General features: G+C 38.5%; 1 protein-coding gene across 3 annotated transcripts in view; it reads right to left on the reverse strand.

Annotated features, from left to right (window-relative positions):
* The window catches only part of palm2akap2 (PALM2 and AKAP2 fusion), an 80,938-nt gene that overhangs the window by 14,100 nt on the left and 39,736 nt on the right, over positions 1–27,102 (reverse strand). For all 3 annotated transcript variants that reach the window (XR_014090046.1, XM_081613191.1, XM_081613192.1), the window contains exons 7-9: positions 26,947–27,072; positions 24,706–25,542; positions 16,736–16,815 (exon numbers count right to left, since the gene is read on the reverse strand). Coding sequence is in view for 2 of the 3 variants with exons in the window: in XM_081613191.1 (XP_081469317.1) it covers positions 16,736–16,815; positions 24,706–25,542; positions 26,947–27,072 (1,043 nt within the window). In the remaining variant the exon portion in view is untranslated. The remainder of the gene's footprint in view (positions 1–16,735; positions 16,816–24,705; positions 25,543–26,946; positions 27,073–27,102) is intronic.

The following is a 27,102-nucleotide window of genomic DNA, read 5'->3' on the forward strand; positions in this document are numbered from 1 at the left end:
TGGATCCATGCTACAGCAGAACAATCATTTCTACCATTAGTGTGTCTTCTTCTCGTAATCGTTATCCATTTTCCTATTCGGTTCTGTCCACTTGGGTCCAGCCCTGATCCGTCCTGTTCACATTGCCGGAGCACTGGACTTTTCCGCGGCCAAGCCTTTTCCTCTCCTTCTTCCCCTCCTTTTCCTCCCCTCCCGTCTCTTTCCTCTCCTCCACAAAGCCTCTCCTTTCTGAGCGGCATTCCTGTCGGCTGCGTGGAGAGTCGTGATGTCATGGGCTAAATGTGTGCATACGCCCGTAAGCGTGCGTGTTTCTCCAGATGCCCACATGCACAAAGCTACCTACTGTGCAAGGCCTTACACACACACACACGCACGCGCACACACGCACACACCCACACACCCAGGCCTGAAAAAGCATCCACACTGTGCTTCCTCTTCACACACACCCAAGTTCTCTTTAGCCCTCCAGCTTCTATCAGAATTGGGGAAAAAAAGCAGAAAGAAGCAGGTGGGGCTGCTATGATGAAGAGACGATGACTGATTGGGGTGCTGGCATTTTTTTCTGTCATCATCTGTATGAAACTTGTGACTCAGTATCTTGTGAGGGTTAGACAGACTTAGTGGCTGCAGTCACAATTTAATGAAAACAATGAAACCTGCTGCCATATTCTAACAGTGAAGCCTCCACGCTTCAAAGTATTTTATTAAAAGACAAAGTAGGGGCAAATAAATACTGATCTGAGAGTATGAGCATAAAGTCCAAATCCTATTGTAAATTACTTCAGCAGTATGGGAAAATATTAAAAATGAAAATGTCCGCATTTTGTAACATTATAAAAACAAACCTAAATGTATTTAACTGGAGTTTTAGCACATAGTTTTAAAGCAGAAGAAAAATAAAATGTTAAATTTTTTTTTCTTATGAATAAATACATGACATATTTACAGGGGCATCCCCAGCATTTTTCAAGGGGGTCATAGCTCCCCCAGAGAGTTATGTTCATTTCAGAGAACATAACTCTGTTCTCTGTCAGAGAATATAATTATTTATATTTATAATATAAATAATTATATTTATATTATAAATATAATTATTTGTAATTAATTATAAATAATTATTATTTATAATTATAAATAACTATAAACATTTATAATTATTTATAAATGTTAAACACAATAAATACTTATATAATAAATATATAATCTAGTTCCTATCTGATCAGATGGACCGGCCAGATGGAAATCCAATGTCTATGTTTGTCTGTAACATAAAAACTCAATAAAATATAAAGCTTCTGGTTTCTACATCAAATACTGGTGTAGTGGTTTAAAAGTACTTTAAAAGGTACTTTAAATCTTGTGAACTTTCTGCCAGAAAGAACATCAAAATCCTAAGGCTGTGTGTCTGCGGGTGTTTTGTGTGATCAGATACACGTTGGGACACAGGATCTGTGAAACCAGAGCTGACCTGAGTCATGGTTCACTTTCTCCGCTCACAAACACCACAGCAAGACGTAAAGGAGCTGGAAACACTTTCCTCAAATTTACAAGAGCCATTACAGGCTGCTGCAAACAAGTAACACAGGTCAGTATGTATGGCAATACCTAGTGAGAAGGTGAAGATGTGGTTCTGGGCTGATATACTACATTTATTCCAGTAAACAGTTTGAGGAAACTGAAGCAGACCATTTAGTTTTTTGCTGATTATTGTTCTTTCAAGCCACTCTGTTTAAACTAACCTCCAAACGGAACCATTTTGAAATGAAACATACTTCAAAGCATGAGGTATTTTCTTGGTGGACTTGTCTTTCATCAGCCCAGACCACAAAACAGTTGCAATTAGACTTTCAGTTTAATGGGTATACTAATTTTGATCCCAAACTGATGGAAATCAGAAGAGTGTGTGGAAAGCAGCAGGGTGGTCCATAAGTCAGGGGACTATTCTAATGTGAGTGAAACAGAGGCCTGAACAACAGCCTTTATGGGCCCCGTTAACAATTTTACATGTCATCAGAATAAAACAAGTGGTGCCTAACCCACTGGAACGAGTCTCAGCCCCATAAAAGAAACATAATGAAAGTAAACATGAGCAAAACACGTATTATTTTGAAATGACAATGCACAAGCTGTGGTCTCAAGCTAAAGGAAATACAATGAAACCTAATCAGTCACACAAAACTGGGGCACTAACCCAATTATGGCCCCTGTGCACTGGGGAACTCACGTCCAGGCTGATTTTCCTGCAACGTGGTCATCACCGCATGTCAGTGCTGGTGATCTATAAAGAGATTAGCTAATTACAGGGAGTCCAGGCGACGAACAAACTGGAAGCTAATAGCAGAAAAACAGAGAAGGTCAGGAGGAGGATAGTTTATTTACGTGCTTTTGTGTGTGTGTAATGACTCGCATCTGGGTCAGCTTTATGAAACCCATAAACTGTATCGCCCAGAGCAATCTTAAGCACAGGAAGTGGGCTGTGATTGATCCAAAAGGAAAATAATGAAATGATAAACCGTAAGAGCATATTGTAGTATTTAGGAAACAATGGTTTACACATTATTGAAGTCCGGGAAGCCTTCTGTGCTACTGATAAAGTATACATTTATATTGTGTTGAGGATTGCTATTCAATATAATGCAACACCCCTAATTTTTGACCAAATGTAAACTTTAGTACATAAAACGTTAATTGGGCCTGAGGGTGTTTGGACTCTAGATGGTGGCACGACATTCTCCATCAGGATTTTGTTGTCAAGAACCAAAGCAACACCAGCACCACCATATTTAACTGGCAGCATAATGCTTTAGTTCTGAAATGCTGTGTTTGTTTCACGCCAAAGTTCTACTTTTGTCCTGTCTGCCAGCTGAGTAAGTCTTGGGGATAACAGAATGTTTTTTTTCTGGGTCAACAATGGTTGTAACCTTGGACACCACGAATACCATTTGTGTTCAATCTCTTTCTCAAGGTCTAATCATAAACACCAACCTTAACTGAGGCAAGACTTGAAGTCAGTGCTTTTTATGTTAGACTCCATTCTATACCACAAATTAATCTTTGTGGTAGCGACACTTCAAAATATGCACTTCATAAAAAACAGTTTGGACTACAATCTTAAGCATATATATATTTGGAGACACTTGTTTAATGCAGCATAAAATGTTCAGATAGTAAAGAGGTTGTGCATGATAAGTCATGTTCAGTTAAATAGAAAATAAGTTGAAGAGTTTGGTGGACAGTTAAGGGGCCTTTTCAGAGCAGGAAGAAGTGTTTTATATTTATGTTTGAACTTCAGAACATAATTTATCTATCATTTACTGGAACTGATAGTGTTTATCTCAAGAGTAAGTCCTTCCAGATTATACCATCTTCCCAAAAGCAATTCCTTCCACTTATGGAGAAGCCTTGATCAGCATCCTGATACTATAGTAAACATTTATTCAAGGAACAGTCTAACTGCATGATAATATCTTAAGTAAAAGATGAGGAGTACATATTTTTTAACCTAAAAGTGAGACTAAAAAATGTAACATACTGGATAAAAGCCTATCACAACTCACAGGTCATTTCAACAGGAAATCAGGACATTGTGCACAGTCGTATCTGTGGAAACAGCAATCAACACAGGAAATAAAACACAAATCTGAGCCTATAGCACAATAAACAAACAGATGTTCACTTCAGGCAGCAGAAGTGATAAAAAATGCAACAACTTGGCTCTGATGACTGATTGCTATTAGTAACTCTGAAACAACATCTGTTAGCCAAACAAAATGGCAGGAACAGCTAAAATACAAGCTGTTTCTAAGCATAACTAGTACATTATAAAAGCTGCTGAATGTGTATCTTCATGCGGTTACACAGCCCTTCAAGTAGCCAGAGTAATGTCAAATTGCAGGGCTAATGAATATTAATAAAGGCAGTTCTCACCTACCCGTTGCCACAGAGCATAAAACAAGAAGACTGAAATCATATGAAGATCCCTTCAGGTTTGAGTGCTGAAAAAGAATGTGCAACATGTCTGGACCCATAGCAAGCTATTTGTGTCCCGTTCCAAACATCTCTTGCCACCACTTACACACATCTCCGACCCCCACAGACCCCTTCCCGGAGCAGCAACAAAGGGACCCGCAGGAGCTTCGGTGCCATTCTCCAAACAGAATACTAATGCTGCACTCCACAACAGCGCCTCCCCACACACACGGCCATGCACACCGACATGCTCACAGACGAGAGCCCTTCAGGAGGAAGGTCTGTTGCCAGAGAGTGCGGCGAGTTGTGTGCAGGGTCTTTAAACGCAAGACAGGCAGACCGATTAACGCTCCCAACAGATGGACTGGACAAACTGGGATAAACATGATCCGAAAGTGACAGAGAAGTAGCGCTGTATTATTTTCTCCTTAACGAAAGGTTATGACATTGCTTTGGAGTGCAATTATGTTTTTATAATAATAGCCCCCGCTTTGTAATAAAAACACTACTTATTTGGGCTGGCTGTCCACTGAGTGGTTCACTGTGCGTCTGTGTGTCAGATAATGTATACTCACAGAGTTCAGTAAACAGAGTTAGAGTACAGATTGACCTGATCTATCTGAACTAATAACACAGTCATTTGTTTCTGCTTCTACCATCCAGCTGTGTTAAATGTAAACATTGGTGTATCAGAATAAAAAAAAAAAAAATAATAATAATAATAATAACAACGTAATCTGTTATCATATAGTTCTTATTGTTTAATGTCCTTTAATAAAACGTTAGAGGAAATTTCATCCGGCTGTATGGAGTAGTGCCACAGTCTTAACTGTTTCGGCTCATTAGTATCACACATGGTTCTTGTTTATAAGAAAGAAAACTGACTGTTTGGAAAATCATGATGTAAAAACTAAAAGAGAGTCGGTCATTAAGCAATGTCATGTTAAACAACGGAGTGCAGGCCAGTTAAAGATTTCAACTAAATTCAACAAATATTAACTCCATATGTTGCTTTACTCTTCCAACTCTGTGTACACCTGGTGTATTTTCCAACTACTGCTTTCGCTGAAATAGACTTTAAATGTATCTCTCTACTTTTGATTTGAGTGAAATTTAGTCTTTCAATTTTCTAAATAGTTAAAGTAAACTTCTTAAATCATTGTTATAAGAACACTAAACCTCTGATTCTGATTTTAAACAATAGGGACTAAGGTTTGTATAAGAAATAGCTAATAAAAACTAAATATCTTAGTTAACTATTATGCCATTTTAGCCTAAATAATGCAATAAGAGTTGCACTTTGATTTAAAACAACATATTTTTTGTGATAATTACATGAAGCTGTGAAACTGTGGCATATTTACTCAAAGTCATTATGTTATGAGAATCTCATGGCTAACTGGACAATGTGATTACTAAAGAGGTAAAACATTTGAAACCATTTTCTTAGGTTAGGTTTTGGACCAATGAGAACTACAGTATGGTTTCTTGTAAAGAAAAAAAAAATCTAAAGCAATTAAATGTGTTCAAGTTAAAATACAGCAGATTTGACAAAATAATCGCAAATGAAAAACTAAATGTTTGTTGCCACAATTTAAAGAGTTGTACAAATAGAGACGTAATAAAGACATCAAGTATTTAAAAAATATTCTACACATATGAACCAAAACAAACCCAAACCGTAAAGGTTGTTTATGACAAACTATGTTCAACTGAGCCAATTCCAGATCAATAATAATATGTGTTACTACAGATACCCTCAGTACAATCAGAAACACTTCAGTGTGACCAGTATGCTCCCTAAAGAGCAATAGTTTTGGTTGTTCATGATGGAAGGAAGCAAGCAATAAACTTAAAGAAACAAATGTTGCTGTCCGTCAGTGTGGGAGGCTTGAATCACTTTTCCAAGTCCATCATATTACAGGGACACAGATTATACACCAGAAAAGAACGTTACCACTACAGTCACCAAGCTTCCTGAGAGTGAACGCCCCGGCTAATTCAACACAGGATCAGTGCGTGTAACACAGGGAATGTGCAAAAACCCAAACACTCCACCTATTTCCAATAGATCAAACATATGACTCATTTGAGGTTTTAAGGATGAGGCACCTCTTTCACAACAAAATGGAAGCCTGACTCAGGTTTGCAAAAACTGTGTCTGAAAGAACCTCAAAACTTTTTGCACAATGTCTTACTTTTTGTTATTGTTATAAACCCAATACTATCAGCAATGAATAAATGTTGATCCATGCTGTTAGGAAGATTTTTTTTTTGTAAATAAACTTGTAACTGTTCCAATGAGAAACATGTCTCTAAGTTTAAGGTTGTTTATTTTCTCAGCTGAACCTTCCAGCAGCCACTCAATCAGTAAATGTCTGTCACTGGATATCATTTCATACATTATGAAGGAAACTTCTTCAAATCCAGAATAATATTTAAACGCGCCTTCCCGACATTTTCTCGGTTATTCAACATTTTAATTCACTATTCGACAGTTCAAATCACCCTGCAGTCCGCTGAGCAGATTGCTTTGTTTCATATCAAATTGTCACATCACAAACACACAACGGAACAAAAACAATGCATTGCAGTGATTTGTTCTCCTTCATTCACTGCTGAACTGTTTTAAATTCTTAGCCATAAAAGGGAGCAAGAGTCAACAGAGCTGCCAAGAAGGTTTTTTTTTTTCCTTTAAACTCATGACTGAATGAAAACCTGAAGGTTGGGAAGTTTGAACAAACACAAAGGGAGAAACTGGCAGTGAAGAATGGTTGAATTGTAATTTGGGGCTTTTATGTGGTTATATGTAAGGATGAGGAGAAAAGGCCACAAAAATATAGCTCTAATCCTCTCCCAGTATGAATCAAAATACTGTGGTATTTTCTCCTCAGGACAGAGAGTGCATAGACCACACAGAGAGGCTAAATGCTAACAGACCATTTAGCAGCTTTCTTTTTTTCAATGAACATGACGTCATTTTTTGGGAGAGGCAAACAGTGCAGTTGCGGATTTTAAGTAAAGCTTCGGCAAATTTTGTTAGTTTTAGATTTAGGCCTACTTTAAAACTTGCATAAGCACTGTCATACAAAAAAAAATCAAGTTCAGATCAAAATAAAAGACTGAAATTATTAAAGACGAGAGCTGTAAAATAAACAAATGTTTCAAAAAGACCAAAGTTTTCAAAGTGTTGTGTCTACAATGAAAAGTCCTGCATCTCCATGCTGCTGCAAGGTGTTAATTCCAAACCATGACACAAAGCACGTTAACGTGTGTGAGTGTGTTGTCAGGACAGAGTGAATCTTCTCACTGTGAATGTTCTCACTAGCTTATAGCATTAACCTGCCCTGCAGTGTGTGGCCCTGAGAGGAGCACCGAGCTCATCAGTGGACTATTTCTGGAAACTAGCTCATTAGCCTCAAGTATTTAGACAAAGAAAAGAGGCTTCACACTGGACTAAAACAGCCCACGATAAACAAGTCTGGGCTTGAGATTAGCAGTGTTGGCCAATTATTTGAATGACACTATCTTAATTATTTTTTTTATTTTTAATAACAAAGGAGAGATTCATTTTTCTATATAAAAAAAAACCTCACAACAAAATATTTTCATTGTTGAATGTGAACATATATGATTGGATATACAATTAGTTTCTCTGTACTTCTGTACTTAAATGTTAAATATCTATAGAGAATAATTATAACCTTTCAAGCGTTTAGTGGCTAATATTAGCTAACTAGCACTCATCTATTTTAGGCTTTGTTCCCTTTTGATGTCAACAACCTAAGAGAAAATAACATTCATGCTAAAACAGTCTAGTGCAGGTTGGGATCTCGCAATAAGCTGCAAAAAGTCTGTTGTTCAGTCTTTGCCCTCCAGGCTTATTAAAAAATCACAACATCTACAGCGAAGACCATTTGCTACAGCTTCATGACTCCTCCATAACGTCTTCCAAAATCTAACTGCGCTGCACATTATAAAATACCAATCTGGACCGGTTCTGACTAAGAGTCCATATAAGGCAACTTGAGGAAGAATGAGCCAGACAGACTATTATTAAACTGGCAATGGGAGAAAAGAGTAAATCCGGCGCACCAATAAGGAAATTTGGGACGATATCGATAGTAGCAACAGTTGAAATGCAAAAACATCCTTGAGGTTTTATTACTCAACAGGGTTTCGAGGTTACAGTTTCATACAGAAAAATAGGCCCCCATTTCTCATGAGCAAGCTCTAAGATAGAAGGGTTTTGCTTTAGTTACCCTTGAAAATGATATTCCAAATTAAAAACAAACAACCATCTGTATCTCACCTGGCTAACACTGTTTTAGCACTTATATTACATTGTGTGGAGTTCTTTAGACAACAGCTCAATTCTCTCCTTCTTTTCTGTCATGGCGCAGTATCTTCCTAATAAAAGCGGCTGACATCTAATACTGCTATTCTCATCATCACATCATCAAATTCACATCATCACAAGTGTCAAGTGAATTTTCACAGATACAAGAAAGTGGTTTGTGTTAAACTTCCTTTTAAATCATTTTTCACCACACAAGGAATTTTTCTCAAGAAGGTTTCTAACCATCTGAACATTCTTCTGTTGTTTAAGTCTAAAAATGAAACTGGATGACAACTGAAATTGGAGGAAGCAACTTTGACCCTGGAAGTCAACACTTTCCTGGATTCCCAGAGCAAAAGATAAAACTCTTTTTACTTTCATTTCAATGTAGCTGAGAGTGGCAGAAGTGCAATTTGTTTTCTCCAAATGCTGAACCAGTTTCCTTCGTTTTCTGCACTTCATTCTTATCATCTGTGTGTCTGAGTGTGTTTGTGTAAACAGTGTTTGTGCTAGCAGGTATTTTGTGCTCTGCTGTGTGTTCAATGAATGGTTTGTGCTGCATAGTACAACAATAATAATCGGTGGATGTTGTGGACAATAGTGGGCAATGGAGGTTGTGTAGCTGAAGCCATTATATGGCCGAGTCGCATTGTTGTGTTTCCTGAATCTTTCAAATTCTCTTCCTGTCTGGGACACAAATATAATTGTGGTGGACATAACGCATTTCTAATATGGATGCTCAAAAAAAGTATATTATTTAGCTTAGAAAAGAAGCATTAAAGAGCAGAGCCTTTTAAAATTTTTTAAATTGTGACAAAATCTGAATCGATAAGTGGAGGCAGAAAAAAAAATCTGCTTTTTGATGCTTAGAGCTCCATTTTACCCTTACAAGCTTTGATTATTCGATCGCAAAAGGCGTAACTCTGAAGTGCAGTAAGTGTGTCACTTGAAAAGTCTATGGGGAGCATCACAATCAAAGAGAAAATCACTCCGACAAAATATGCAGGATGTGTGAAACTGAAAGCAAATATTTTGAAACAAGAAGACATGACCCAAAAATGTAAGTAAAAAACAACACTGTTAACCCGAAATCTATGAAACTAGCAAAAATACCCCCTAACTCATAAAAGTTGTTAAAAAGTTCATTCCTATTATTACGGTGAAGGGTGTCCGACCATCAAGAGCTGCTGAGAGTCAGGATTCTTCTTCTATGAAGCGGCCTTTGGATAGAAAATTCTACCTTGAATATATTTCCCTGAAATGCTAAACTACACCCACTGCAACCAGAGTAAAACAAAGTGATGTGATCGCAACAGCTCTAACTAACTATTCACACGGTATCCTATTTCACCATAAGTGTGCAGCTGCTAGCCTGTTGTGTTAGGAGTCATGCATGTCTAGCAGGAAAACGCCAAATTGCTAAGAAGGACTCAGTTTTTGTTACAGGTGAAGTGAAAGATCTGTATGGAGGCATGTTGGGTGGGGTCTATTAGATGCCGTTTACATGTCAACCGGTTCTTATCCCAAAAGTAAACGTTTGGAATTTGCTAAATGTTACTTGGAATGCAACTGGAATGCTTTGATCAAATGAGACTTTGGTTAGGTCAAAACACTCCAGGTGGGTCGAGTGACAAACTGTGGATAGATTTATGAAAAGGTTCCCCATGTGCACTGTTACGTATGGTGGAGTACCTGTGATGCTGTGGGGCAGTTTGTCTTCTAGAGTCCATGTGTTAATGTTGTTTATGTTGTTTTAAATGCATCATAAACTTATGATTCTCATGGTCCCAGTTGGGAGGCAAAATGTTTGGGAACACTGATCAAGAGAAAATGTGCAATGTCCCTTGAAGCTCCAGCCTTGTAAAGTGTTGTTCTACAGGCACAAAATGTTTTTTATGTGTTTTAAAAGGGTTCTGCAAGTAGTATGAGCAATGAGAAACCACAATCACACATAGACTCCACTGTGTCACTTTGTCATATATTCCCAGAGGGCTAACAAAAATAGCCACAAAGTGTCATTCACAGCCTAGAGACCTACATAAAGCTACACAAGTTTAAGAAAACGTTGTTTAAAAACTGGGAAAATTATTTTTATTGTTCAGAATGAGAGCTGGCCAGAGGGACGTTCACATGACTTCTTCTTCATGATGAACACCCAAGATACATATTTGACGTTCTTTTCCAAGTTATCCACTCACTATCAGCTGATGCATGTAACTCATGAACAAAGAGGTGACAGTAAATATGCCATGACACAAGCTAGTGTATAATTAGTCTGCTTCCTCTGCTATCTTCTCTTATTTGTTTTTTTTTTCTATCTCCACAATGCCTTGTTCCTATTTCTACCTCGACAAACTTCACCAGCATCACAGAGCTGTTATATAATCTGTGATTATGTGTTTCAGTGTGCGGGGTTGGCTTTCTGGGAAGAGGGTGAGGTCTGAAGGAAGAAGACATCAGTGATAACTTTATTGTCCCTGCCGGTGTTCTCACAAACTCTGCTTTGCCAAGACGGGCGGAGGTGGGAAATGTGCTTCCCTCAGACACGCACTGCACAAAAAAATAATCTGGATGCTACTCTAACAGATACCGACCGTCCCAGTGGGAAAAGAAGCATGCCGAAGGTCCCTCTGGACAGACGCTAGAGTCGGCTGTGATCTTTTCTGTCACAGAACCAAGCAGAGGTATTGGCAGACACGCTGCCTGAATTGGCAGCTTGCCGATTGGCTTCATTATTTCCACAATCAGCAACCGATTTCAAATGATGACCACACAAAACAGCAAAGGCAGATTGAGAGCTACTTTAAATGGAGTCAGGACCAAAAAAAATATTTATCCACCACTAACACAACCTTTGTGGCTCATAAATTTTGAACAATATAGAACAAATCTGACAAGACGCCATTGATTAATTGGTGCGTTTCATTAAGGATAAAGTTGTACTCCATCTACATTGCCTCGCAAAAGTATTGACCTTTAGTGTATTTTATAAGGATTTTATGTCATAACCAAAACAGTTAAAAAAAACATTTATGTTTTCCACAATCTTTTACAAAACGCTCTAAAAATTATGTCATCCATTTATATTCACTCCCCTCAGAGCTATACCTATGCAGACCTGGTTGTCCACTTGAAAAGCCAAGAAGGGAAATAAGAGTACCAACCAAAGAAGCTGTACAGACGTTCATGGCTATTCTGAAGTAGAAATACACAACTCTGCTATTCATAGGACAAATCTGGCCTTTATGGAACAGTGGAAAGCCAAGTCCTATTTCCAATGCCACAAGCTGTCTAGGGGACACAGCCAACATGTGGAAATAGATAGTGTGGTCAGAGCTGTTGGAAGTTACAAAAAACTTCAGTCTAGGATGGAGATTCAACTTCCAGAAGAAAAATGAATCTAAACATACACCCAAAGCTTTAAACAAATGGTTTAGAATAAATCATAGGGTTTTGAAGTGTTAAAATGGAAATATGACTTAATTTGAGCAAAGAAGAAGTGGCAATACAATTGCTGGGTCAAAATTCAGGGGCTGAATCTTTTGAAAGTTGCATTTGAAATTCTATTAAGTAACAGCAATGCGACAAAGGCTCATAAATCTGTCATCCTTTCCCGGATTCAAATGATGGGTCTGGTCCTTCCCAACCCATCCTGTCCCAACATTTATTAAGGACAAATGAGAGATTTATGACTTTGAAGCGACAGATAAAGTGGGAGACGAGTACAGTTTTAAATGTAAGCATATCAAAAACTTGTAGTGCAAAAGTTAAAACCAGTGGTGTGGTTTGGCTTTTGTCATTTACATAGAATTTTTTTTCTAGATAATTTACTAATCATCTCAACATATAAATATTTAGAAATTATGAAATAAGTAACTTAAAAAAACTCAGTAAGATTCCAAGATACATTTTTACCAGTGGCAGTTCATCATATAAAATACAACTACATACATGGAGGTTTGGGGTTGTAACTAAATCTGAAAAAGTTCAAGGGTGGATGAGAGTTTTGTAAGGTGTTGTGTTTCAAATGTTTTTTTACTGATTGCTTTTCCCTGCTCCTTTTCAGCAGATGGCTGACTTTGCAAGGCTTTGCAATGCACACTGCAGCATGAAAAGCAAACATAAGATGTCAAAAATAAGAAACCCTTTCAAAGTCAAGTCAGAATAATCACCAAGACAAACTACTGAAACGTCCATCATTCCTGTGTCAATAAACGGGTCTGCTGCCCTCTGGTAAAATGTCATTAACTCCACTGTAAAATCAATCAATCGGTCAAGTAAAACTAATCAGCAAGACTAAAGGCAATGAGACAAGGTCAAACTCTTCAAGCTGGGAGCTGAAACAGCAAGACTGCATGTTCTTATTTAAAACAGCCAGAGGATGGGTTTCTCTGGACATTAGGAGTGAATGCTTAAAATCATCAGACATGCATTGGAATTGATAGCACTCACACCCATCATCGGAAAGATAACACCGCCCTTCAGTGATTACTAGCAGTCTCAAAGTCTCTAATGAAAGAACTGCAAGGTGCTTGGCAACAGCAAAAAAATAAAACATTTAATATAAAAAGTAAAAATCAGTTGCAAACAAGCAAAGTCAGACTTTGTGCTTTTTTTCTGTGTGCTAACCACATTTTCACATCTTTGGTATCATCTTCAACCATTTGTAGACATAAATCAGGGTCAGTTTTTGATACAGGCAATATGGCTCACTTGAGTGGCATCTTGATGAAATGACACAAAGAGCACGGACAACTGATATACAGAATCAAAAGTAGTTTATTTAAGCAACTTGCCAACAGTTAAGAGAAAAAGCTGATTTGACCTGAGATATTTCAAAACAGCTCATCTTCCCTTTTCTGCATAAAAGAGTACCACACTTCTTTTAACCAAGTGACCAGCAATGTGCAGTAAGAAGTGGGGGAGGAGCAGTACTGCATTACTCTATGCTAGCGACTTGCTATATTTAGCTATTTTTCTGACAAGAAAAAATCAGAATCGGCAGGCCAGTTTGTTTTTTTTTAAAGATCTCTGACCGGCCAGAATACTACAATCGGTGCATTCCTACTTTTCCTATCAAAGTGCTGTAGCAGAAATTTAAGCACTTTTCAAACCATCCATCCATCATATACTCGCTTGTCCTTGCACAGCCACACTTTGTGTGTGTGTGTATGTGTTGGAGGCATGACATAATTCATGCCTGAACTGCCACTGCCTTTAACCCTCATCTTTTCAAAATGGCTGAGTGTTATGATATTTTTGACAGAGGACAGAGCTAAAGCTGTCTGTACAGCAACCATAACCACAGAGATATATAGTCTGACTGAGGAACACAGAAGTCTGCCAAGTGAATGGTTAGCGATTCAATCCTGCCTTTTCCACGCCAAATGTCAAAGTATCCTTTGGCAAGACAGATGCCCAAACTGGTCGTCTTAAAATTGCTGTGTTTCTACTTTAGAGCAAGAAAAAGCAATGGATAGCCTGTAAGAGGCTGAACTGCTGTATAAATGAATGTACGTGGCTAACAGTGTAAAAGCATAGTTTAATCCACAATATTAGATCAAAACCAACAGTGTAAAAAAATATAGCATAGTATTTTAGTGAGAAATAGTACAAGAAGCAGCCCTAACAATGCTGTTGCTATCTTTCCACCATGTTAGTCAGTCTGTGGGGGATGAAAAGCAGGTTAAGGTCATTCCAATATGTAGGTTAAAGTGATGCAGAGGACAGAGAGACTGCTGCAGCAAACAGTCTGGTCCACTGACCTCCTTTGGTCGTCTCTCTTTCTGCAGTATTACATGTCCTCCACACTTTAAAGCTAATCAAAGTGATTGTTTCTGCTATCCACACACACAATGACCCCCATCGGACACACACACGGGCCTACACCTTTCACTTAAGCTAATGTTACACTTTCGCTGTACGTCCGGGCACTTAAAATGTCTCAGAGTAATATTTCAAAGCTACTTCTGACTCAATTCAGTTTAGATTTTTTTTATTATTTATTTTACCTGTGTGATGACTGTTGGTGATGAAACAGCGCTGATTTCTTTTGCTTCCCTGCTGCCGACTAATTAAGGGATAATAATCAGGATTAGTTGTTTTTTTCTTAAAGAAAGAACAAATGCTTAACTGACCGGCGTACGACGGAGCTACTTCTTTGCCTTAGCACCCGACGACCGGCCAAACGAAGCGGGGAAGCAGCGGAACCGATCCTCCTCGTGCGGTCCCAGCAGCAGTTGTAACGGTAACGGCTGCTGCCTCCAACTGGGATGTCACTGAGCTCCTCTCATACGCCAGCTTTTCCAACCGGCCGTTCTCTCCTCCCCCTTTTCCTCCGCTATTTTTCCTCTCCAGGGTTTCTCTTCTTCTCCTCTTTTTTTTCTCCGAGGCACGCGTGATGAATAATGAAAGGCTCGCGAGGTCCCAGGAGTGTTTTCTGTCCCGTTTTTTTTTTTTTTCAGAGCGCGAGCCGAACACAATGAGGCCGACCCGCGTGGATCAAGTTACCACCGTCCTGCCTTTCATTCATTCATTTATTCAGCCGCTAAGGAATCTGACTGCAGCCCTGTCCAGCTTCTCCTCCCTCTCTTCTTCTTGCAAATGCGCTTAGGTTGCGTTTTCAAGAGACCCAAACCAAACAAATTATTCCTTATCTCTAGCTATGTCGCTTTCAAGTAGACTTCCTTATTTAGTTTTCTTAAGTTTTCTTTCAAGTTCTTCCTTAAGCTTTGGTCAACTTCGTTATGTTTTGTTACTTTATTTTACAATACAAATTAGCTAATAATTGTATAATAGAAAGAAATGATACATGGTATAATTTTATTTACGAATGAAAATCTGGAAAGTGTGGCGTGCATTTGTGTCTACCAACTGCAACCTCCAGTCTCCTGATGAATGTCTCTACCAGTTTACCAATTTATGAGAATGAAATGTTTGCTCTTTTTTCTTGGAAAAAAAAAACATTTCATGGTTCATTTAGACCAGTGGTTCTTAACCTGGGTTCGATCGAACCCCAGGGGTTCGATGAGTCGGTGTCAGGGGTTCGGCGGAGCCTCTGCCGCGGAGGTAAAGACACACTTGTGTAAAGTCGTGATGACGCGCCGCTTTGCCATCACTTGCTGCAGAGGATCACGTTACATTGCTTAGCCAATCAGAGCTGCGGAGGAGCACTGATTGAAGGAGCTCCACTCTCAGCATGGATTTGAACTTTTGTCTTTAATTACTTCAGCAAAGCTCACAGTTTTTACCAAATTCTATAGTCTAAATCTGCTCCTTAGTCGCATCTTTACGGGGTTGTTACTGCCTCTAGTGGTGTGAGGGTGGTTACACAGCTAATATAATTACATTACTAAATCAGAATACGAAGGGTTTGGTGAATGCTCATATGGGGTTCGGTTAAGAACCACTGATTTAGACTAATTTATTAACAGTCTAAATAACTGGAGAGCATCTGCACTTCACGATTCTGTGTTACCCTGAGATGGTCTGTCTTATCCCAACAAAATTTTAATATAGAATATGCAAGTGGTACAAATTGAGTTTTTGTTTTTTTTTAATATTATGATTGCAATATGTCCGACTGCCCCAGCGCTTTTGTTGAGGAGAACAGTCTGGTCTGCAGGCCAGCTTGTTTTGCTTCTGGTCTCTTTTACTACAAAGTGAAACTGCAGTGCAATGTGGAGCATGTAGTTTGTCTTTGTCTTTCTAAAACAGACAAAGCTTTACCTGATAAAAGATGCTGCTGGGATGGCTGCATATTTTTGTTCCAAAGGCTGCAGCTTCACCATGACCTTTCCACTAGTACATCCTTTGTGTCCAAAGATGGAACACTCTGCTTTTCAAAGAACATTGAATGCAGTTTATTTATTAATTTTTGACGTTCAATCTTTAAAATACAGGCAGCCGACTAGATTTATTTTCCCTCTTTTGTCTTCCAAGTGTGAAGTGTCTTGATCAACACAGTTTTTCCAACACAAAAGAAGCGCACAGAGTTCATTCATGCTACAAATAGATTTCATCTTACATGTGCAACTTTCGCTATACACTGAAATGTATGAAAAGGTAAAAATATCTACTTTTCTTTCTCCAACATGTTCTGTATTCAGTCAGCTATCAGCAGGAGAAGCAGAGAACTCGTCGTGTCACACATTTTTCTAGCTGCAAAGAACTTGCAGTCTTGTCATTGTCACAGCACTGTGGTTGTCTTATCTTTCATGTCCTTGCTAAATATTTTGGAAAATATTTTTGCTTTGAGCCCCAGATTGTGACAGACAGTTGTATTTTTCTGTCTTTAGAGTTGGTGTGAAACCAAAATTTGTGACAAAATTTTAAACATATAATGTAAAAAAAAAAAAGAAAAATGTTTCAGGGCTCACATAAACCATAAAAGAGTTGAATCTGAATTGGTAAACATTCATTACTCACCATGGCAGTTTGGTGGTCTATCCTTGGAAAAGGAGCTTCAAAGCCATTTGCAGTCATAATGCTGGCCTCTTGGCTGTAGCCTGCAGAGTGAAATTTGAGTTATTGTTTGTGTCGTCATAGTTTTACTTGTTATATATGACCACGTTTGAGAATTTTTGATTGTGTTACAAGCAGTTCCTTCTGATTTAACCTGAACCACTAAGGCATAAACGTCCTCACTACACAGAATATGTCAGGTGTGTCAGCATGTAAACCCTGAAGTAGTGAATAGAGACCAGAATACCAAATCACCTTCCACCAGGACAACAACCCTAAACAACCAGAAATATCTGCAATGAAAGGCTTAGATCAAAGCATTTATATCTGGGTGGCCTATGTGAAAATTTCCTTGGAAATCTGTGGCAAAACCTGATGACTCCTACTCACAGATTCTTCTCCATCCAACCTGACAGAGATTTTTCTGTGCAGAAATGGGTAAGACTTTCAGTCTCCGGGTGTAAAAAGCTGGTAGAGGAGAGAAAGCAGTCATCCATGCATCAAATTTTTTAAAGTAAAACTCTTATGATGCACGACAACAGTTTTCGGCAAAAGATTTTGATAGTCTAATAATGTAATCTTTTGCATTTGCATCTGATGTCATTTAAAAATATCTGTTTAAATACAACACAACCTTCAATTATGGCGGTCTATGGCAAATTAGCTCTTTGGTTGACTATGTCAGTGTAACTCCTGACACACATGTTAGCATTCTGGCCAATAATTATCTGCAGGCGTTGTTTCTGCTTAAGACACCAGACTGAAGTTAACATTGATTTTCACAAAACACATTTCCATCCTGTGTACTGACAAAGACGGAAAGAAATCTGTGTGTGTGTTGTCTAAAATTGGCTTTAAAATACTAATAGTTACAGCATGATTAATCAGTTATCTAATTGTACTACAAACTCTGTCCTGTTGCCGTTGGTGTTGGTGGAAACGTCTATTGGTTTCATAATATATCTGAGAGACATACTAAAGAAATTATGACAGCTCAAGTTCTTTTGGTGAAACAAATTTGTCTAATGTTTGTCGATGAACTGCAGAACTGCCTGTTTGAGATATTATTTACAATGCTCCTCATATTTATCCATAATTATTGAAAATGTGTAGAAAAACCTTCAAACGAATCCACATTATGGTGCAGTAAAATAAGCTCAACATCTTTTTTTAAAATACTTTGTGTGCAAAAATATTTAATAATTTACCCCTTTTTTTTTTTTTACTAGTGGCATACCTACAAGTGTCACTGAACTTTTGACTTTCTGTTTTCTTTTTTAGAAAAGCAGTTTCACACTGCGTTTCTTATTTAGTTAATTTTAGACAAATTTATGTCTATGTTTGTTTTCCTGATGCATATTGATTTCCATAAAGTTGAACCAACTTAAATGAATTGCTTCTATGGGTAACAAGCAATTTAATTAAGTTTATCCAACTTATTTTATTAAGTTTAACCAATTCAATATATTCTAATCATCCAACTCAATTTGTTAATTTTTTAAACAAATTTATTAAGATTTAAATAACAGATTTAAGGCAGTGACTTCACATTAGAGTCACATTCACACAACAAAATCCATATCGGCAGAAGGAATTGAAACTAGAACCTTCCGATTACAAGACGACTGAGCCGCAGTCACTTACTGGGGAATCTGTCCCTGGTCAGCTTGAGTGGGATACAAATATTGAACTTCATTATTTCAAGTAAAGTCAAAGCAAAAATGTCCTTTAAGGAAAAGATTTGTAACTTTTAAATCAGAGTATATTTATAGGACACTGTAAAAAGAGTTTTCTAAAATATTTAGTTTGGAACTATACTTAAAAGTTTGAGTTGACTTTCTGTAGAATTAAGACAAAGAGATTTTAAATGTTTATTAGAAGAAAATAAATGATTTGAGTAAGAGTGACTTGAATTTGTTATCTTAAACATATAAATTTATTTGTTAAATAAAACTAACAAATTGAGTTGGATGATTAGAATATATTGAATTGGTTAAACTTAAATTAAGTTGGATAAACTTAATAAATTAAGTTGGATAAACTTAATTGAATTGCTTGTTACCTATAGAAGCAATTCAATTAAGTTGATTCAACTATTTAGTGTAAGTTTCGAGTTAAATGAACACAAAAAAGTAAGTTGGCATAGCAAAAGCAAAAGAATTAAGTTAAATTAATGTAAATAAGTCCATAAGATGAACTTCAGCCCAAAAAACACTTTTTAGAGTACACTCTTAGTGCCGACTACCTAAAATACATTTTACTTTGTTCTTTAACAATACAAATCTATTTATTGAATTTGCATAGGTTTATATAAAAAAAGTTAATGAATAATCCATTAGAGTATAAGAAAAAAATCTTGAAAGATTTGTCCACATCTATGTTAAGATAACGACTGCAACACGAAATAGGAAAATGCAACAAAAATAATTTTTTTCATCATGCACATAGAGATGTGGAAAAGATGAACACTTGTGTGATTTTATGCAGATTTTATTTCTAATGGATCATTCTTAGTAATATTCATCTTTTCATTCTGAGAATCTAACTTCTTTCACCACTTGCCGTACTAGTTAAATAGTTTCTCCTGGATGGACGTAAACTAATTTTGTGTAGCCTGTATATTATGTGTTCCCACAGGATATGTGCAGAGGTATTAAAGGAATCTTTCACCAGTACCGAGAGTGATGCCAAAAGAGAACATCTATTTTTATTCTGCATCCTGTGTCCTGTCACTTATACTTGTAACAATATAAAACTTCCACCCTGCTAAAGTTAAACCTGCCAGCATTGAGAGATTATAGTGCAGTCAGGGTATTTCTACTTCATTTACATACTATGTGATGTATGCCTTTAGAGACTACATGCAGTCTCTAAAGGTTTAAATGTCACATTAATTTGGGGCTTTCAAAGATTTCATTAACAATCATCTGGAATAATTCTGACTGGATATTTGATCACTTTTCTTGGCAGAATTCAAAGCATTAGTTTAAGCTGGAGAAGGTGAGGGCTATAGGGAAGTCATTATAGAGACTTAATGTTAGCCTATTTTATCCATTTAAAAGTATGGGTAACACTTTATTTGAAGGGGTTTGCATAAGACTGACGTAACACCTGTCATGAACATAAAGAAGTCTTTATGAATGTCTATGACTGTTGTCATGAAATGTCATTTGGTAAATAATGACACTTTTAATGCAAAGTTGCTTTAAAAGTTGCATTGAAAGCCCATTAAAAATGCCAACTTTGCATTAAATTATCATAATTTACAAATTCATGCAAAGTTGGCACTTTTAACTTTTAAGAGGTGGGTGGATCGATCCAAAAATATCACCAATAGTGTTACCAAATCGGTATTAGCACTGGATCGATACTATACTTTGGTTTCATATTTCCTCTTGAAATGTATTTTATTTTTGCACTTCAGTTTCTCAGCCTCACCTAAAAGAATATTGTTTCGATTTTCTTTCTGTCCATTGTTGTTGTGTTTGGTAGGCACTTACCAACTTCACACAAATTCTATTCTAGGTTTTAACAGAAATAATTAAAAGGAAAGAATGATTATATGTCAAACTTAAATGATAAAAATTGTCCATATCACTATTGGTGATACTGGCCCAGTATTTACCTGGTATCTTATCAATAACAAAATATGCCCTGTTTACATATCACACACCTCTACTAAATACTATATAAGTGGGGGTAGATATTTATGCCTGTCTGTTTGATTTTGACTGTGAGTGAACTTGGGTTAGACTTAAAACAAGATCATATCAAAAGGATTGAATGTTTTTGTGTAATTAATTCAGATGTTTTGTTCCCTCTATCAATGTGACAAAAAAAACATGCTGTCCAAATGTTCTGAGCATAATGCCACAAAATTATGTTATGTAAAATCTGAACCCTAACAAAATATGCGTGCTTTGTTAGTGGCAGTGGATATTATGATAGCTGGGTGGAGTAAGGACAGCTTGTGATCTCTTGTCAGCAGCCAAAGAAAAAAAGTGAATGTTAGAGACAGATGGAAAGAACAACAAGCAGGAGACAGCAGGGGGTTCACTGGAGAAACTCAGCTTTATTGACAGAAGATAGAGAGAGAGGTTACAGATGTCAGAGCAGAGAGGGAGAGAGTGGAATAGAGGACGTGACAGAGTGATAGGGAAGTACGGAGAGAGGTGTGAACAATAGAAAATGGCTCCTTAATTTTTGTTTCAACAGTCCAAACAACCGTGAGAGTAGAGAGACTGAAAAGGGAGACTCCTACAGATTCACAGGAGTACTGCAGGCTTGGCAGTGGGGCTGGTAAACTGAGTTTCCAATGTGTTTGTCCTCACTTTACATCCCAACAAACAGAAACCCAATCGGGGAAGCTGCATTGGTCTTCCTACATTCCCAAACTGTAATAATGCTTTCTAATGAAGGTTTTTGTTGGTTTTTTTTGTCCACTACCTTGCTCAATACTGAGAAAACAAGAAAATAAAAAAAAAATAAAAAAACTCTTTCCAGCATGCACACTTCTGGATACTTTTCTCAGAGATAAAACCAAAGCAGGACGAGGCATGTTTTATCCAACCCAGGTGAGCAAAGAAGGATTGTTATTCTCATTGTCCTCAGCCTTCAGAGCCATTCGGTTTGCTTGGTGTAAATAAAATATCTCATATCGCAAGAGATTTGAAACAACAGTTTCAAACAAACGGGGGAAGAGTTATGTGTGGTTAATGGTGAGATCACACACGGCAAAGCAGTGGGTTGAGTGGAAATATAAAGATCTTAATTGTGCGCTCAGTGACTAAAAAGGCATTGCAGAATATTTCTAATACCATAATTTGAACTATTCTCTGTACCTACAAACATGTGGTAAATAAATGCATCAGTAAATAAAATATAGAGGATATTTACATTCTTTTTAAACATAGGATGCCAGATTCTAGCATACCTGCTCAGTACCTCTTCCAATAGCTTGCTGGATTTACTGACATTTGCTGTAGCCGGTCACATTAAAGCATATTTTTCGTTTTGAAGAGTAAAATGCAATTCCATAGTGGGAGCTCAGTGTATGATTTGTGGACAGAATCACCTACAAAAAACATATTCATGAGACCACTTAAGGCTGGAGTTGTTGTTGTTTCCACCAGAGTTAGCAGCCAGAGCAGGTGGGGAAGTTAGGTTCTTTAGTAGAAGATCAGGGTCAGTAAACGAGTCGATAAATGACTGTAGAGAAGTATTAATGTTGTGTTTAAAAATCAGAGTGCAGAGGCATATATCTGGTAAAGTCTTGAAATTCTCGCACTATTTTAAATATATTTATATATATAATATATAGACAGATTAAATCTGGATATTTACTTTACACCTTATTAAAGATTTTTTTAAAAACACTGCTTTTGGGTTTTGAAATTATTATTTTATATGTGAAAACACACAAAATATTGTGTTTTTGTTTTCCCAAAAAATATTTCTGAAATCTGAAATATTTCTGAAATCATCTCTGTCCTGAACTTAATTATTTTTTTTATTTTATTTCATCTCATCTAGTTTAGATGGATGTTTCAACACATTGCTTATTCTTGACAGTGGTCAGCTGCACATTAATCTAATACCACTAATCGTCTGATTTAAAACTGGAACACGCCCGACTGGTGAGTGAATCATGTCAAGATCAGAGTACATGCATTAAGCAAGTTAGGTGAGTTTCCTGATTTTTTATTTTTTATGGCAAACTGGAGTTACAAATTCCTTCACAAATCCTTGAGAATTTTTAGCATCCTTCTAGCCAAAGGCTGTGCTGACTGTAGAAAGAGCTGGCAGTGCTTTTAGTCTTTTTGTTTTTGTAAAAAGTATAGTATTTGTTTAGTTTTCCACATCAGTTAAGTGATGCTACAAAAAAATACTCATTAAAAGCATGTAACTTTTTTTTCTCTCCAATAAAAGCTCATAAGAGCGCATGTACAACTGTAACACCAACGTAACTTCTGTGTCCGTAGTTGCAAATTGTTTTACACACTGGAAAAGTTGGCTGTTTTGATCTTACTGGCTGCCAAATGGTGATCCGGACCTTCCTATTGGCTTGTGAGTTAGGAAGAACAAGAATGAGAGGAAATGACCTCAGCAGTGGAGCTGATGGAGTTAGTGGTGGAAGCAGCAGAGGGAGAAGAGAAAGAAAACAAAAGGTTTTTCGCGGAAACGCGCATCGTTGGATTTTTGAGTTTCAAGACAAAGCAAAGTGTGGTTGCATAAGAGAAGCAAAGAAATAAAAGCCTAATAGAAACATCTATTTATCTCTCTATTTTGTTAGAACTATCTTTGTTGGTAGAATGAACAGGCACGTAAAGAAACCAAGGCAACAAATACCCACCTCTCCTGCCTCTGGAGAGAGACTCTGTACAAGGAAAAGTGTGGGCTGGTTCAGTTCGTACATTTCTCTGTGTGATTGTTTTTGTTGGCGTGTGTCGAACAGGAGGCTGAGGGTTAACAGAGGAGGATGTGGCCTAACAAAAAGAGTTAATGAGAAACAAGTGGTGCTTTGTTTGAACGCTTAATAGGCTGTAACACCAGGGGAGATGATTCGGTTGGTTGATGTGCGACTGATTGTCTGTAAAGCCCTGTTTATAGAAAGCTGATGCAGCCTATTGTTTTTCTTCACCTTTGCCCGGACTGACTTTTCTGTAATCATAGTTTTCTTTGGCAGATATTCTCATCCCTTAAGCTATTCCAGTTTTTGTCACCTCAAAATCACAAACTTCACTATTTTATTGGGATTTTACCTCATAGACCAAAGAAATTGGTGCATAATTGTAGAGCGGAAGGCAAATGAGATATGGTTGTCACCTTCTGTAATAAAAAGAAATCTTAAATGTGCGGCATGCGCATGTGTCTACCTTCCGTCACTGCTATTATAGCCGCAAGCCTTTTGACGAGCAAGTCTCTATTGTCTCATCCAGAGACTGAAATCAATGCCCAATCTGTTTAGACAGGAGGGAGAGTTTTCTGAACATGAACTTTCAGACTTGCCACAGTTTTTTAATTGGATACAACTCTAACCTTTGACTAGGCACGAATAATACTAACATTAATATATTTTGGAAGGTGAACCCAAGTCTATTGTTGCCCCTAGCAAGTTTTCTTTCTGGGATTTCTCTTTCTTAAGCATAATCAAACTTGACATCGACTTTGACTAGCTTCCACGTCCCTCTTGGAGAAAAGCATCCCCACGTCATGACACTGCCACCAGTGTATTTCACGATGGAGATGGTGTTCTACGTCATGTTCAGTGTCAGGTCTCTGCTACACACACGTTTGCTCTCATCCTAATAAAGTTCCTTCTTCCACACGTTTGCTATGCTATATTTGTTGAATGCTAAGAAGCATTCAACAAATATTAACGACTTTCTTTCAAAGAAATTTTTCCTTCCTGCCACTTTTCCGTAAAGGCTGGGTTAATCTCGTCTTCGTTCACTTGAGACGTTTTCTATTTATGAATATTTTTGAAAACCGTTGGTTATTTTTCTTTTATTTAACCATTATATGCCACTTTCTGTTGGTCTAGCAAATAAAATCCCAATAAAATCACATACAACATGCGTAACAGCTCAAGGGGTATGAATATTCTTATGAACAGCTTATTTTCTCCATCTTATTTGATGATCTGAAGTCACAAATTACTGCATTGTCGGATAAGACAGCAGATGGAAGTGTTACAGTGGTAATGAGAGAGAAAAAATGATCAGGTGGCTGAGTAGAAAGTCAAAAGTGAGACAAGAAATGGAGTGTGTTTGTGCATGTTGGCCAGTCATTCAGAGTCCAGAGGAGGAAGCCAGAGCTTCTGTTAGTAATCATCCAAACACAGCGCAGAGGAAGGTGATAATAAAAGGTTGGAAGAGGGAGAAGACTCAGTCACATGAGGATGCAGCACTGGCACCGTTTCCTCTTGTCCGTACCTGTGGTGGGGGTGAGGCCGGGCGGCAGGGCTATGTTTGCTTCTGGGTTTGCAGGGGGTGAGGACGCGCTGTCCGGTTCGCGCCCGTCAGACGACAGTTCCGTGCTGATGGCCTCGGACGTGGCCGGCCGGCCCGACACCAGGTCGGCGGCGGTGCCGTCGATGATGGAGATGTCGGTGACCGTCTTCTCCCTCAGGGATTTCTCGTCGTCTTCGTCAATGAGCACAACCTCGGCCTTGACCGCACCGTCAAAGCCGAGCAGCCTCCTGCTCTCACTTGTGTCCTCAACGTCCTGGTAGCCGAGGAACACCATGGTGACGGGGTGCTCCGTGCTGGCTTGGGGCATGGGGCTGAGCTCGTTGCTCTGATTGGCTGATAAACCTGGTTGGGTTGTAATGGGAGCAGAGGAAGGGGGCATCATGCCCAGCCGGGTTTCCCTTTGGAGGGTGACCTGGGCTGGTGGACTGGAAGGAATGGATGGTGGGGCACAGGAGGGAGGTGACAGATCGTCAACATCAGCAGGAGAAACGTAAGCTTGACGCGGAACCGGGGTCACCGTCACCTGACCCCTCCTGCTGTCTCCTCCTCCTCCTGCATGTGAAGGCCTGGCAGCTCGCTGCACTAACTCATCGACCTGTGCAGAGCTCCAGCCGTTCTCCACGGTGCTGGTGGAGACGCCCCCAGAGGAAGTGACCTCGTAGACGACTTTCCTGCCATCGTCGTAGACCTTGACCCCCCGCGAAGCCGCCTCCAACGGGCTGACGCGATTGGCCGACAGGATGCGCTGCTCGCCGGTCTTCGGGTCGTGCTGAACGTTGATCTCCATGGCGAACATTGCTGTTAGAACAGGAAGTGTGGGGCAGGAGGGAGGGGAGAGTGGGTTTGAAGGAGGAGTTAAGGTGTGGGTTGAGGGTAGTGAAAAGGGGGAGGGAGGGGGGACAAAAAGGTGAGGGGATGAAGTGGGAGGATCCACAAACAGTTTCTTAAAAAAACATGATAATTAAAATCATATCTGTTAAGCTGTTAGTAAATTATCAATTTATCCAGAATATTAGGGAATCTAATCAGTATAGGAAACTAAAATATTTTACTGTCAACATGTTGATACCAAGTCAGGATAAACAGACAATGGTAAACTTGTCACCCCTTATAGTTTTGTATTCAACTTTCCTTTTTAAATTAATCAGTGCCTAAAAATTTTAATTAATGACTTCTGACTTTCTATTTTTTTCAGTGTATTAATGGTATGACACGGAGGCCCACTTCTAAAGCCACTCTTCAAAATTGGAAAGACAAAAGAACAGGCTTTTGAAGCGAAGTGATGAAAAAAAAAATCAACTGGACTAAACTTTGTCAAGTCAAGAAAGAGCAAGAGTTTAAGGGGATAAAACAACGGTAATGGAGAATTGGGTCAAAGACCGGCATCTTGGGGTCACCGGAATCTTCATACCAACCAGAAGATGCCATGTATGTGACGGCTGATTGTTTGGGGGGTGCAAATAAAATTACTTTTTCTATCCCACCATCACGAGTCCCACTTATTGGAAAAAGAGGGTTGTACAAAAGTATAAACATAGCAGGACACTAACATTATAAAAAAAACAAAAAAACGATTGTTCTGCTCTAATATCTCATGCTCTATTGAATAAATGTAATTTTTTTAGTGTGGGCTCATGCTGCTGCAATAACTTTGCAGATTGTTATAGAAGTGCCAATAAGCATGAAGGTCGCTGTACAAACTCCGCTCCCACTGTGACTGCCGCAACTGCACTGCTGCTAAAGTTGAGCTTTTGTTTTTCAGGGCTCACTGCACAGTCAGCAGCCCTTTATAGTATGTAATGAATTGAGCATGCAAGATAAAGAACCCATACTTTCATGAACTGTGACATTATTTCTCGGGTGCAGTATGCATTTCCATACTAAAAGTAGTTCAGATCTGCTTTTTCCGGTGATAATACTAGTAAATACACAGGTTTGCTAATGAAAAAGTAACTGAAAGCATTATCTTCCATCTTTGATATTCAATAGCTTTCATTTATGTGGATATTTAGTGGAATAAGTTATCCTGGGTAACTTTCTGAGAACTTCAGAGTTGAAAATTGGCTCAGATGTGCATATATATAACTCGTCTGTTCTTCTAGTGAGGTCATACCGGTCATAATCCCTCTTGGCTCAGACCCAAAACCTTTCTATCCTCTCTTCCCTCCCTCCCTCCCTCTTTTTCTCCTCTCTTGCTCTTACCGGGTCTTGACGTGGTGTGCTCTCCAGAGGCGGGTCGGCCGCTCCGGAGATAAGCGGCCAGGTCTAGGAGGTTGGGATCGGGATCCGAGTAGTCCGAGACGGGGGCGGACATTCTGCCGGCAGCATCTAGTGAGAGGGAGCGCAGGAGGAGAAATG

This window comes from Poecilia reticulata, chromosome 12, assembly GCF_904066995.2.
Source record: "Poecilia reticulata chromosome 12, P_reticulata-male-v2, whole genome shotgun sequence".
In the NCBI taxonomy this organism is placed as follows: domain Eukaryota; kingdom Metazoa; phylum Chordata; class Actinopteri; order Cyprinodontiformes; family Poeciliidae; genus Poecilia; species Poecilia reticulata.